We start from the raw sequence: 14,663 nt of genomic DNA, 5'->3' as shown, positions 1-14,663 counted from the left end.
CTACCTCCCTCTGCCTCCCGAATGCTGGCTTTTAGTAAGTGTGTATCATCACGGCTCAGCTTGACATTCTGAAGCCTATAATTCATGGATGACAAGACGACCCAGTGGGTAAAGGCACCTGTCTTCAGCTCTGCCGACCCAGGTTTGGTCCTAAAAACCCGTGGGACGGAAGGAGAGAAGTGACTCCCAAAAGTTGTTCTCTGACCTGGACATGCTTGACATGACACGCACACCCATGTGTGTACAGACACAATAAATAAATGTAGGGTCTCTTTTAAAGTTGGCGATTCAGTAGGGTTTTGTTGTTGCCGACGCCTCTGGCCGGGTCGAGCTGCTTGGTGGATTTGTTGGGCTTGGAGCTGTCACTTTTACCCAATTCCAGACCTTTTTTTCTCCAACCCCAAAAAGGAGCCTTGTGATCACCCTGCACTTCCCCTCCCCAGGGATCCCGACCATCCCCATCTGCTCTGCATCTGGTCTCTGTGGACCAGGCTGCTCTGACAGAACCACAGCCCCTGCTGCTCCCAGGGAAGGCCCCCACGGTATCCCATCACCCCGCATGGGGCCTCCAACATGGGTGTGGGGAACCTCACCTCAATCCTGGTCGGGGAGACAGGAAGGGCCACACACGGAGGGGCCTCTTGCCTACAGGTACTCGAGCTGAGCCTTTCCCCAACCTGGGGGTGGAGCTAGTTCATTATCATGGGATACTCAAGGATTCCAGGCCTGCTTTGAGCACCCTTCCCATGGGGTTCCCAGAGCATCGGAAACTTAAGAGTCCTTTAGTACCTGGCCAGCCATGAGCTCAAGGCCAACTCCAAAGCTGAACTTTGTTGGGTCACTGTTGCTGACAACGTGAGCAGCGATGACTGCTCCAAATTTCACAAGGGCCACGTGTGTTAATGCAGGCCTTGATGCCCCCGACTCTGCTGACCCTAACCATTCTGTCCCTGTTGCCCCAGATCTTCTGCTCAAACATCTCCTCTCCTCCAGTCTTTCAGGCCATCCTGCCAACAGGACCCCTCCAGCTAGCACAATCCCCTTTCACTCCGAGACTGCGGAGCCCCCAAGGGGCTCTGTAACTAGCTCAAGAATGAATGAATTGCGGTATGGCTGTCCAGGACCCGGGAGCTTCAGGAGACACCCCCTCTTCGTGCCTCCGCCTACCTGCCCCGCGCCAGGCCCCGCAGCTGCGTCGCAACGCTGCAAGATGGCGCTGCGGCGGGAGGAGGAGGAGGGGCGCAGGGCACAGCCGCGTCCGTGCCCGGCGCCACCGCCCGCTCCAAGCGCCCTGGCTGCGGGTGGGGGCGGCAGTGCATCGCAGCGTGGCACAGCCGCAGGCGGTTAGTACAAAAGCAGCCTCCCCTGCCTCCACCAGTGCAAGCACCTCCCGACGAGCCACCCCGAAACCAGCGAGTGCCCCTGTGTCCCCAAGCTCCTGAGTACCCTCCATCTATCTCCCTGCACCCCCTGCTACTCAGCAGGACCCCAGCTCCGCACCTCGGTGCTCACTCCTGTCCGTAACCTCACCCAGGATTCCTGGCCTCTGTGACCATCCCCACGACCTCGGTGACCTCAGTGACTCATGCATGCATCCAGGGCTCCATCTCCATCTCTCAGGCCCCTGAGACCTCCGACCTTCATGCCTCCCGCCTTAATCACAGCTCCCTGCCCGGGTGCCCCCTGGCCTTCATCACCCTCATCCATCCGGCTCCCTGGGTGCTCTCACCTCCACCCCCCCCACTGCCTCCATCTCAACCCTGCACAGCCTCAGTGTCCCTGTCCTCCCTGTGCCCTCCAGTCTCCATCCCGGTAGCCGAGGCCTCCGTACCCCTTTCCCTCCGCCCACACCCTTAGTCTGCTGGGACCTGCGTGCCCCCTCAGCGTCTCCACTCCACAGCTCCCGCAGCATCAGCCTGGGTACCCTCTTCCCCACCACCCTGTGTCCTTTCAGCGTCCCACAACCTGTCTGCCTGTCCTTCTGCCTCTGCCCCCCCATTCCTTTCCCCCAGTCCCTGTGGCCGCCCCCCAGCCTTCATCCCTCTCCGGAGCCCCATCATCTGTGCGCTCCTAGTCCCTGCCTTCGCGCCCCTCAGCCCTCGTCCTGCCTACCCGCCCCTCCCCAGTCCCCGCTTCCGCGCCCCCTCTCCATCGCTTAGAGTCCCACGCACCTCCCCTGCCTCTCTGTCCCCCAATCCCGGTCCCCAGCCTCTGCGCCCTCAACCTGCATCCCCCTCATCCCGCAGCCCCCTTCCCCCGGCCCCTGCGCCCCCTCTCCTTCCCCCCATTGTCCACGACCTGCGTGCCCCTTCCCTGCTTTGTCCGGGCTCCGTAGCCCCCCGTCCCAAGCCCCGTGCCCCCTCCTCCCCCTCCCACTCCGCCGCCGCCGCCGTCCCCCCCCCCATCCCCCCGCCACCGCTCGGCTCGCCTCGCGCGCGCGCGCGCTCCCGCGTGTTTTCGGACTGCACCAGCCGGAGCCCCGCGGCGCCGCGGCGGCGGGCGGAGGCGCCTAGTCTGTCGCCGCCCCCACTGGTGCCCGCGCTGCGGCGGTGGCTGGGGGCGCTGCGAGCGAGCGAGCCGGGGCACAGGGGGGGGGGGCTGCCCCGTGCGCTCCGCACCTGCGGAGGCCGCTGGACGATGATGATGCCGCCGGGACGCCGGCCCAGGCCGCGGGCGTTCTGAGCCTTGAGCGCCAACGCCGGCCCTGGGGATGCCCATCGCGCTGCTGGCCCTGGCCATGTCGTCGTCCTTCTTCAACCCTAGCTTCGCCTTCAGCTCCCACTTCGACCCGGGTGAGTCCGCGCGGCGCCCTCGGAGGCGGCCTTGAGGCTGCGGCTGCCACCCCCCCCCCAACCTGTCTTCCCACTGCCGACATGATGCTGCTGGAGCCGCGGTTTCCCATTTTGCCTGGAAATTAACCCCTTCTCTGCCCTGAGCCCCCCGCAGAAGAACAGGGACCGGCGAGGACCCCACTACAGGTCTCCGGAGGTGGGCAGGCCTTGGGGCAAGACCCTGCTACAGCTGGCCCCTTCAGCTTTGGCTGGCAGCATCAGCCCCTGTCTCTTTGGATACCTCCCTGGCACAGGTAACTGGGACAGGAGGGCCTATGTCGGTCCCAGGTGTCCCGGAGAGAGGTTGCCAGGACTCAGGGCCCTGGGGAGGTGAGGGGTGTTCTGCAAGGCAGGGCAGGAGCTCAGGCCCGCTGTGGGAGCTTGCTGGTTCGTGTTTTGGTGTGCAAGGCCCGTTCCCAAAACCTGGCCCTGTTTTCTGCAAATCCCTGTTCAGCCAGTCCCCGCCCCCACCCTGGCAGCCGATGAAGACCCCTAACGTGAGCCCACCTGAGATGCCCCCTCTAGAGAGGTGGTGCTGACCAGCTGTCTGTACAGGACCCAGCGGTGGGGGCAATGTGTTTACCAGGGCTGCCTGACCAGGGGGGACAGCTGTGGTGGGCAGAGGAGGCTAGGCCAGCTGTTTCTAACCCTGATTCTGTTTGCTTATCCTGAGTGGGAGGGAAATGAACCTCTGTCCAGGAGCCTAGAGTCCCACCCACACGTCCCTGTGCAGCCCAAGCCAAAGCCTGGCTCACACGTGATGGCTCCCCTGGGTCTCCCTCCTGGAGTGGGGCCAGTGTGTGCAGAGATGCATGAGTCCCCTGGGCAGGGCTGGATCCGAAGGCATTTGCTCCTAGTGGAGGGGGGGGGGGGTCTGATAAGAGCTGTCTACTGGCTCAGGGCTCTAAATGTCCCTCGCTCAGAAATGACTTCCTGGGTGACCCCAGGGGCTTGGAGGTCACCATCTCACCACCATCCAGCCCAAAGTCTCAGAACCAACCTCGAAGCAACGTCAGTGACCTAATAAACCCAGGGCAGGTGGGAAGAAGCAGCCTCCAGCTCAGACCACCTTTGGGGACAGATATCCAGAGGCCAGCATCAGGGTTCCAGGATGTCCCCCCATGGCGAGCCTTACCCAACACTTGGTCCTTCCTGTGGAAGTCTTCTCTCGACTACAGACAGGTGGCCTTGGAGCTGCTGGGGTAGGGGTGGGTGGGGCCTAGGTTGATCACAGTGGGCACGAAATCCTTGCAGCCTCCCACCTGCCTCTCCAGTAGTCTCTGCAGGGCCCAGATCTGTCCTGGTGGCTTATCACCCCTTCCTCCTCCAGGGTATCCAGGACAGAGGCACCCTTCCCCCACCTCGGAGGAGACAGGCAGGGCTCCGCAGCTCTCGTGCTGGCTTTTGCCCTGTTAATCAGTGTAATTACAATGTGTTGATGGAATGATCCAAAGGGGGAAACTGGAGGCAAGGGGGAGGTCTCCTGTGTGCCTGTGGACATATTGCCCTTACTGCCCCCAGGGTTTGCACAGTGGTGATGGGGGAGGGGCCTTCCTGGGGTAATAAGCCCTGGGCCTGTGGTTGCTGGAGAGGATCGATGGGATCCACTGTCCTCCCACTAAATCTATGTTCGAGGCCCACTCTTCCCCATCAGGGTCCCTGTGTCTGTCTTTGCTTCTCTGGGCTTGTTTCCCCATCTGTAAAATGGGATGGAGATGCCTATGGCCAGGTCTGGGCATAACTGGTGCCCGAGGACCCCTGTGCCCATGGAGTCCGCCGAATGGCTTTTCTCTGCCTCATAGTAGGGGCAGATGGTCTATCTGAAGATGTCCATGTTAGAGCCACCGAAACTCAAAGGGAGGCTCATGTTTGCGGTGGTTGGAGAGTGTGTCTTCGGGTTGCCCAGTGCTCCCCTGGTAGTACCCGGGACAAGCCTTGCACCTCTGGCCAGCTCTTCAAGCGTTATAGGGTTTGAAGTGAAAGCTGTTAGCATGCTGGGCCCCTCGACACCACAGCCACATGGGCAGGACAGGGTACGGGGGGGGTGTGCTGAACATAACCATGGGGTGTCACGCCCATTCAAGCACCCAGCATGGCTTGCCGAGAACCCTGACTCTGTGCCCTGTTCCCTGGCATCCAGGATGTAGGTGATCATGAAGGATTTCTCAATTGTCTTGGCCCAGTGGCCTCTTTGCTGTGTGGTCTTGGGCCTTTCTTTCAACCTCTCTGAGCTCACTCTGCAGGTAGGCGGAGCATGACAGTCAAGAAATAATAAGGGTGGCAAGGGGTTTTCATGGAGGACGGGAGCAGCTGGAAGGAGTAGGTGCCGGTGACCTTGAGGGAATGATAATGGTCCCGAGTTGAGGCAGGGGGCTGACCTTGTTTCTCACGATCCTCCCCAGTGTGCCGGGTGCAGCTAAGATGGGCGGGCATTTTGTTTGCTGGGGCCTGGTACTGTCCCTGGTGCTACCAGCAGTGGTGTAGGGGATTTCACTGAAGCCGTTCACTAGGGCTTGGAGGAACCTGCACTCCCAGGATACCTTGGGGCTGCCCTAGCCTCCGCCTCCACTGTTTGCTCACTTCCTGACTTCTGACCTTCTCCGGTCCTTAGTCTGCTGATCTGTAAGGTGGTTGCGTGGTGGGGTTGAGCTCGGAGCAAGGATGAACTCCAGGCAAGACTGGTTAAGGTGGCCTCTGCCGGGCGTCCTGCCTGAGGCAGGTGGGGTATGGAGTTGGCAGCCATGCTGGCAGTTTACGGAAACTCAGGGGAAGCATTGCTGTCCGGTTCTGCGGTCCGACATTGCCCTGCACTGTGTCCTACTGCTCACTGTCTCCAGTCCCTCAGTCTACGTCTTGGTACCTGCTCAAGTCCTCACCCCATGTTTGGCTCCGAGGGAAGAACTGGCTGTGACTTTCTGGAACGTTACTTCCTTGGTGTCTACGTGTGGCAGGGCGCAGGGCCGGTATTCCTGGGCTCATGGTGACTGTAGCAGAAGAGCGTGGTCTGAATAGCACATGGGTAGGTGTGCCTGGGGTTTGGGCGGCCCTGAAAATGAGCCACCGAGTCCCCAGGAACACTAGCCACTGGCTCACAGATGCACTTGGCATATGGAAAAAGTTGTGACTCACTGAGCGACAAACCCGGTCATCACTGGACCTGGTTGGAGCCACCAGCTCACTGGCCAGGCCCTCATAGTGGCTGAACTTAGGGCTCGTCACCCTGCCTGTGGGCCCAGTGACGGGAAGCTTAGGGCCTGGATTTAAGGCAGACCCTACCTCAGTATGACCTCATCTTGATGAATCATTAAAGCCTGTAGGCTATGGGTGACCAGGTGCCTCAGCAAGGGCCCCGTGTGGCCTGGCTGGCAGTGGTTATATGCAGGCTGCTACTCTGGGAGCAGCCTAATGAAACCACCAGAGTAGTCACAGGACCCTCGGGAGGGGCAGGGGGCATGTGGGGCTTCAGGTATGCCGTGGCTCCTCTACAGGTATGACACGCACAGCACAGACATAAAAATACCGTCAACGTTTGCCTCCTACACCGTGAATGAGGAAGGTATATTTGGGCTCGCAGGACACAGGCATGTCTACATCCAAGTGAAGTGCACCCGCACACATGGACCTTGTATGCACACACTGTGCACGCACCTCTGTGGAGGATTCTTGTGAATCCTTCTCCTGGGAGACCTGCTCTCCAGGACACAGGGGTCTTGGCCTGGGCTCCACTGTCTCGTCTCAAGGGTTCTGCAAGTTTTGTGCTCACGTGAGAGGGGTCACCAGGTCTATGTCCACCCAGAACCTCAGAGCGCACAGAAATGGCAGGAGACAGGGGTGGGATTCTGGGGGAGAGGAACCGGAGACAGGAAAGGAGCTACAAGCAGAAGGCTGCCTAGACCCCAAGTTGGAAGAGCCAGAAAGGCCTCTCCCCAGGCCTCGCTGAACCACCTGCCACCGACAGACTTGTCACCAGGCCAGGAAAGAACCATTCTCACAGAAGCCACCGGTTTGGGGACCTTTATCCAGACGTTGTGCCCCCCAGGCGTAGGGATCGAGACAGGAGCTGGCAAGTCTACAGCTGGCCACGCGTCTGTGTCTGCGTATACTCGGTGGGTCCTGATGAGTAACGTCCTTGCCGTTTCTGGCACTGGTCCTGCACCCACGGAGTGCTTCCTGAGGTAGGCTGTGCCCAGTCTTCTGCCAGGCCCTCCTCCTCCTGGGGCTGTGACCACCTGCCTCTCTCTCATGGCTCGTGGGACGGGGACTGGAGTCTACTGAAGGAAAGCCTGATGCAGGCTGCCACCAGGGCCCCGCTCTCCTACTGTCCAAAGAGCAACGGTGTTGCTGTTTTCTCCCCAGGTAGGAAGGAAAGGATAGGCTGAGTGCCACGTCTATGGTGGAGAGACCCCTGTTCTTGTCGTGTGACAATCTGGGACACAGCACCTGTTGGGGCTCTGATTTCAGGTCCCTGTGGGCTGGGCCCTGCCCGCCTGTCGCAGAGGAACTTGTGGCAGTGGGACCAGCGGCTGTGGCCCTCCCCACCCCCAAGCTCAGGAAGCCAGCAGAGGAAATGAGGGCAGTGGCCGAGGCCAGAGCCAGTTCCCAGGCTGACCGTCTGGGTGGATGGTGGCCCGAGGACTGTCACAGGAGACAGAGTCACGTGGCATCCCCTGCCTACTTCCGTCAGGGCCAGAGCCAGAGCCAGGGTCAGGGGACATGAGAGTGGGGTGGGGTTTAGAGTCCTCCAGAAGGCCGCTGTGGGTGGGGCCACACTGGAAGCTCACAGGAGCAGCACCCGGAGCCAGCCGGTACTTGGGGATTCTGGGAGGGCGCTGGCACTCTGTCCCTGTCAGCCCAGGGTGGGGGAGGACGCGCTGTTTGTCAGAATTCTGACCCAACAGGGACCCTACCAGAAAGTCATGAGCAGTCTCCAGAGTGGGCAAGGCCTCGAGCAGGTGGGCTGGGCAGCCAGGGTCACCTGCCACACAGGTCGATGTGACGAAGTCCGCACCTTTCGCAATGGGCATGGCCGTGCCCCAAGGTCTGCATGAGTCACCACCTTCTCACTAAGGGACAGAGTTCAGCACTGCTTACCCACCGAGATCCCTGGGAAGGTCCTCACTGGTTGACGGACTTGGACTCATGGCAGGGAGTAGCCCCTGACTAGCTGACCTGGTACTTCCTGTAGGGCTCACCTGCCTGCGTGTGAGCCTGATGGGGTGGGGAGCCAGGATCCTAAGCTGGGCTCCGAGACTGAGCTTTGAGGTCCATGGGACGTACCTGTGCACACTCTGTGTCCTTAATCTCTGCGAGGCTGAAACAGTAATCCATGGCTCACGGGGGCTTCTGGCTTCCCACGTCCCTTGCCTCCTAAGCTCCTCCACTCTGTGGGCTTAGGAGGGAACCTAGGGATGGTGTGTACCAATCGGGAACTCATCACTGAGCTGCTCTGCTCGTTCTGAAATTGCCAGTAACTTTCAACAGGGGGCCAGATGCTCTCCCTTCCTACCACACCCAGCCAATCCTGCAGCTTGTGCCTTGCTCTGAGCGGCTGCAAGGTACCTGGCTGGGCTGACCTAGGTGAGGGGCTCAGTGTTTCTTGTCAGCTGTCAGATTTCTCTGATTTGTTAACTGGGGGCATGGAGCTGTTTGTGGGACAGCCTGTGTAGGATTTCCTTGAGTCCCCGGGTCCACTGCTAAACGGTGCATACAGCTTAGGTGTTCATGAGGTCCTTGGCTTTGCTCCAGTTGGACACACCCATGTGGCCATACTCCAGGCCCTGGCAGCCTCCTTGGTCCTGTCCCACAGAGCCACCTTTTGGCTGCCCCAGGCCTCTGCAGGCCTTGGCGTGCTACCCAGGCCTTAAGAACAGGACAGGCACCTGCCCTGGAGGTAAGCGCTGGGTCCCGTCAGCTTTGGGCTGTCTCTCGGCGCGCCTTGCCTTGTGAGTACCATTTGGAAAGGCACCCACAACTTCCTTCATCCCTTCTCCCTTTCTCCCTGCCTTCTCCCCCCTCTCTCTCTCCTCCTCCCTCTCACCCCCTTCACTGTGACTTAATTTTCGTACCATACACTCATCTGTGAGAGCATAGACTTCATGGCTTTTGGTAGTTTTGGAGTTGAGCGGTCTTTACCATAGTTCATTTTGGAACGTTTTGTCTCCCCAGTAATCACCCAACGCCAATGACCACAATTTTCCGTTTCTCTCACCATCCTGACATTCCTGTCCGCCTCATGTCCCATGTCTCCTGGTCCCCTTAGTCTGATTTTGATGAGCACATACCACAGGGGCTGGCCTTGACACTGTCGTGTGGCTTCCCCTAATGCTACAGAAGGTATTGTCCCAGGAGTGCTGTGGCCTGGCCTGCCTGTGCCTGGTAACTAAGGCACTAAGAGCTTCTGTGAGACTTCCTGGCTACCCCAAGTCCGTGTGTGGATTCCATGAACCCCTTTCTTGGTTGCTTTGGGGACACAGCTGTAGGCTTGGTTTGCCTTCAGCTGTGTGTGTGGGGTGTGTGTGTGTGTGTGTGTGGTGTGTGTGTGTGGTGTGTGTGTGGTGACAGCTGTCCACTTCCTTGCCGTTGTGTTCTGTCTGGTGACCGCAGGGCAGTGTAAGGCAGGGTGGGAGCCTCTGCCCAGCCTGGAGGCTGCAGTGGCAGTGTTTGCTCTGGGCTCTGGCACACGCCCCCCTTTGCTCCAGTGAGCAGCGTCTACCACTCAATTAACCACTTCCAGGACACCACTGGGAATAGCCACTGTTTATCCTGATGGTGCCTGGAACCCTTTTTGTCACTCACTCGTCATGGCTGAGAGTCACTTTCTGGCTCCTGAGGGTGGGTGATGGGAATGAATGACCCACAGCTGCCCTCAGGCCTGTCCTGCCCACACAGGGCCTTCTCCTGCCCAGCCCATTGGCATGGGGCTGCCTCATTCTCTACCCAGGGCCTCCTCTCACTGAGGGTGGCACTGTTAGCAGCTGCTCTGGAGCTGAATCTGCCATGTCCATCTGTCTTATTTTCCCTTACAAGTCCTGTCTAAACATAGCCAAAGCCTGTGTTTTCTGTGGGCTCGTCAGTCCAGCGAGGGTTTCTTGCTTGGCCAAGCACAGCTCAGGTTGGGCATCATGTGTGAGAATTGGGGGGGGGGTGCTCCAAAACCACCAGAAAATCAGACTAAGGGGCTGGAGAGATGGCTCAGGAGTTAAGAGCACTGACTGCTCTTTGGGAGATGGAGGTCCTGAGTTCAATTCCCAGCAACCACGTGGTGGCTCACAGCCATCTGTAATGAGATCTGGCGCCCTCTTAGGACTTGCAGGCATGCATACAGGTAGAACACTGTATGCACAATAGATAAATAAATCTTTTTGTTTGTTTGTTTGTTCGTTTGTTTTTCGAGACAGGGTTTCTCTGTAGCTTTGGAGGCTGTCCTGGAACTCACTTTGTAGACCAGGCTGGTCTCGAACTCACAGAGATCCACCTGCCTCTGCCTCCCGAGTGCTGGGATTAAAGGCGTGCGCCACCAACACCCAGCTAGATAAATAAATCTTAAAAAAAATCAGACTAAGGGGTGTGTCTCGGAAGGCTGAAGCGTGTCCTTGTAGAAGGGACAGGCCATGTGTGTGGGACGGGGAGTATCTTGGGAATGGGGCCGTGGGGATCTTGTGTGACTATGACCTTCTCACCCCCATCTGGCTGTCAGGGCTTTCTCAGATGTGGGGTGACAGGTACATACAGAATGACTGCTCCACCCTTGGGCCTGCCTGGGAGGGTCCCCGAGAAGCTAGAGAAAGGGCTGAGGGGCTTTGGAAGCCACTCTAGCTTTGATGTGTGTCAGTGTAGGTGATGTCACCTGTGAGTGTCATGCTGGGGGACCCCCTTCTGTTCTCCTCTTGGTAGGCTTGATTCCAAGGTGACCTCTGGAGGGCTCAGGAAGGCAGGCATTGGGGTCTTGCGGAAGAATGCTAGGAGGCTGTGTGTGTGCGTGCGTGTGAGTGTGTGAGTGTGTGTGAGTGTGTGTGGGGGGGGGCGGGGCTGACCCTGCAACAAGGGGATGCCGTATTAGGCCAGAAGTGGAGGGGGCGGTGCTCACCCCCAGTGTGTGCTTCCCGGGGGACCTTAGGGCAAGAACACATGTGTGGGTGCTCATGGGGGGGAATCCCTGTGAGGAAGTCTGTTGGGGGTGAGTGCTCATATGTGCATACACACCTGCACGCCTGTGAGAGTGTGTGCATGTGTGGAGCACAGGTACCGTGTACCTGTGTGTGTGTGTGAGGAAATGTGAGCGAGTGCGCATGTATTTGAGCACAAGGGCGTGATGGCCCAGCAATGGGCGAGTGTGTGTGTGGCGGTTGGGTACACAGGTGTGTCTGTGTGAGTGCACATGTGAGTGACCGCGAGTGTGAGGACGGAGGAGTATGTGCCCCCAGAACCCCAACATTCCCAGGACACTTCCACCCTCCCTGCCCCTAAGCACAGACGATCATATTATTTCCATGTTCACACGGATGACAGAGAGGGTGCCAACAGGGGTCTCACAAATGACCTACCCTCCTGGAGCTGATCCACGGTCTGGAAATAATGAACCAGGTCAGGCATTCATGCAGTCTTTTTCTTGTATCCACATGCGGACCAGCTGTCGCCATAGCTCTGCCAAGCTGTACCTGCCTCCTGCAGCCGCTCCTCACCAGACAGGACTGTGGGAGGCGTGCTTGGAATGCCCGGTGGCGAGCAGCACGTCTGTCTGCAGAGGGGTGGGTCCTTCAAGGCAGGTGGGCTGTGGCCTAAGGATACTTTGTGCTTATTTGTATCTCATTTGGCAGAGTGACTGCGGCTACTTTGTAGCCATTGGGCGCAGTGCTCTCTGTGTGGGGAGGGGTGGTACCCAGCATCCTTGTACACTGCCGGGCTTTCCACGTGGCAGCCTCTACCTGCCTTGTATGGGGGGAGGGTGGCTGAGAAGGCTGGGAGGTATTGCTGGACAACACAGTCTTCTCTTACAGTTCCCTCGAATGCTGTCTTACTTGCTATGGGGACTGCTACCCCTGCCTCAGTTTCCCCCCTATTGGTAGTCAGGGCAGAAGGGGATCCTAGGAAGAGTCCATGAAACTGTGAAAACACTAACGGACCCCTGCTCTGGGCCTGGGGCGTCGTCCTGCGGAGAGGACCTGAATCCTGGGAGTCTATGAGGACTGAGAGCCAGGAACCAAATAGATCTATGAGAGGACACAGTGGTGCCGGGGGCCTAGGCTCAGGCTGCTGTGCCGGCTTCTGTGTCCCCACCCGAGCAGGAACTGTCCCACCTGGGGAAAAGACTCAGTTAGTCTTCTCTCCTCTGTGGAGGACCCCTGACTTCCACTACACTGTAGACAGAGTTGAAACTCTGTGACACTACCCTCCGGCAGGAACCAGGAAGGGGCTTCCGGCACAGACACTGGGCCCTGGGCCCAGTCCTGGGCACCTAGGATGTCTGCTGCCTGGGCTGCCAGGCTCAGTCTTGTGCCTGCTTTGACTACAGCCTTCTTCCTGTTTGGGGCTCCCTTTGCGTCACAAATGAGAGTGGGGCCGGCGTCAGGGTCCTCAGATGCCTGGATCCCCTGTGTCCCACCCCCAGGTGGAAGCAGGCTGGAGCCTCTCTGCACTGACAGTGTCAGGGATGCTGTCCTTGGAACCCCACAGTGGCACTGTCACAGACCCTGGGACCCTGGGTCAGGGGGGACTTTTGTACCTCCAGGAACAGCATCTGTGTAAGTGTGACTTCTGTTCTAGGAGGGTTTTGGGTGGCTTCTGTGGGCAGACAGTGAAGAAGAAGGCTTGGGACTAAAGGCTTCCTGGAGCAGGACAGGAAGGAGGTCTGGGCAGGAGCCATGGGCCCCGTGGGACACAGGGATAGGGCAGAGTTGGGCCATAAGAACCCCTAGCCTAGGCGGCTACCCGAGTGTTAAAACTGCTCTCTGCAAAAATCACTAGAAGTGACTCACTGCCTGAGTGAGCAGGTTAGTGTCGGGTAGCTTGTTACTCCTTCTAGAACGTCCTTATCATCCGGGAGGGATCATGGTGCCACACTCTGGTCCCTGGTTGCTGCGAACCCGCTTATGTCTCTGTGGGTTTGCTGGGCTTCACACCGTGAAGTCTCCCGGCGCTCACCGAGGGAACGCCAAACCGGGTGGAGCGTTTGGGGGCTCCGAGAGGTATTTTATCCAGCGACCTGGTCTCCTCATCAGCACTGCTCTTCAGAGTGCTGAGCTGCCAGCAGACAGTAGGAATGCATCCTCTGCAGCACTGGGGAGACCGAGGCCCTGGGCACCCACCCACCCAGTCACTTATTCCCCAACCCCCTGGCGTTTTCACCGGTGTGTGAATGCAAGTGTGCATGTGCACGCGTGGAAAGGCTTGTGCTTGTGAGTGAGCGAGCGAGTGCGTGAGCACGGGTGTGTACACATGCATGTGCAGGCAGCATTGGCGTGCGCCTCAGCAGTCGCTCGTGCAGGGGTGGTTTGTGTGCATCGACTTAGCGCGCACTTAGGCGCATGCTGATACGAGTGTGTGCGCATGTTCAAGGGTGGCTGTGAGTGCATTTGTGACTTCACTGGTGAGTGGACATGAATGTAAGTGTGTGTGTGTGTGTATGCATAGGAGTGCCCAAGTGTGAGCTAATGAGTGTGTATGGATGTGCGTGCATGCATGTATCTGTGGGCTCAGGAGTGAGTGTGTGTACATGCCCGTGAATATGTGTGTGTGTGCATGAGAGTATATGTGCCTGTGTTCACTCACACCCTGTCCGGCAGAGGCACTGTCTCCCGCATTGTGCCCTTCTGTGCCCTCTAGGACACCGCAGAGGTCCTGGAGTACCCACAGGGCTCACATGAGCTTCATATGTGGTGTCCCTGGAAGTGTCTGCTTGTCTGGTAAAAGTACCTGAGTGTAGGTCCTTCGGGTTCTGGACCCAAGGAAAGGCTGGTCAGGGTCAGGAGTCTGCAGACCCCAGAGAGGAGCATGGGAGCCAGTTTTACTTCAGGCAGAGGGCCCTGGGCCAATCAGTGGCAGAGGGATGGGTCACTGGGGTACTGAATGTGGCAGAGGTGGGGTGGACAGGGTGCGGCTCTGAGACTTAGGGTGGCATTTGAATGTTATTCTTGGGCACTTTTTTGTTGTTGTTGTTGTTGTTTTTGTTTTTCGAGACAGGGTTTCTCTGTGGCTTTGGAGGCTGTCCTGGAACTAGCTCTTGTAGACCAGGCTGGTCTGGAACTCACAGAGATCTGCCTGCCTCTGCCTCCTGAGTGCTGGGATTAAAGGTGGGCTCCGCCACCGCCGCTTATTCTTGGGTTCTTTAAAGAGGAGTTTGATGGTTGCCGGGGTGGGGGTGGGGTGAGAGGTGGGTTTGGTGGCTCACACCTTTAATCACAGCACTCGGGAAGCAGAGGCAGGTGGATATCTGAGTTCGAGGCCAGCGTGGTCTACAGAGCGAGTTCCAGGACAGCCAGAGTTACACAAAGAAGCCCTTTCTTGAAAACAAACAAACAAACAAACAAACAAACAAACAAACAAAAAACCCCAAACAAATGGGCTAGGTGGCGGCGCACAGCCTTAATCCCAGCACTTGGGAGGCAGAGGCAGGCGGATCTCTGTGAGTCCGAGGCCAGGCTGGTCTCCAAAGCTACACAGAGAAAGCCTGTATGGAAAGAGAAACAAACCAAAAGGAAAAAACAACCAGGCAAAAGCCAAATTAAAAAAAAAGGGGGGTGGGCTGACAGAGTTATGTCTCAGTGACGGGAATAAGTGACACAACCGTCAGTTCCAAACGCAGTGTGCGCAGCTGCCAACACAAAGCGCACGTGG

At 58.3% G+C, this 14,663-nt stretch overlaps 1 protein-coding gene across 3 annotated transcripts in view; it reads left to right on the top strand.

Annotated features, from left to right (window-relative positions):
- Positions 1-2,554: 2,554 nt before the first annotated feature.
- Aatk (apoptosis associated tyrosine kinase) overlaps positions 2,555-14,663 on the top strand; it is a 40,079-nt gene continuing 27,970 nt past the window's right edge. The window contains exon 1 of one of the 3 annotated variants that reach the window (XM_040750161.1): positions 2,555-2,792. Coding sequence is in view for 1 of the 3 variants with exons in the window: in XM_005069827.4 (XP_005069884.1) it covers positions 2,711-2,792 (82 nt within the window). In the remaining 2 variants the exon portion in view is untranslated. The other 2 variants (XM_005069827.4, XM_005069828.4) reach the window with 2 other exon arrangements.

The sequence above is a fragment of the Mesocricetus auratus genome, unplaced genomic scaffold (assembly GCF_017639785.1).
Source record: "Mesocricetus auratus isolate SY011 unplaced genomic scaffold, BCM_Maur_2.0 Super-Scaffold_100007, whole genome shotgun sequence".
Lineage (NCBI taxonomy): Eukaryota > Metazoa > Chordata > Mammalia > Rodentia > Cricetidae > Mesocricetus > Mesocricetus auratus.
The sequence above is the reverse complement of the archived record's forward strand: the minus strand, read 5'-3'. Positions and strand labels throughout refer to the sequence as shown.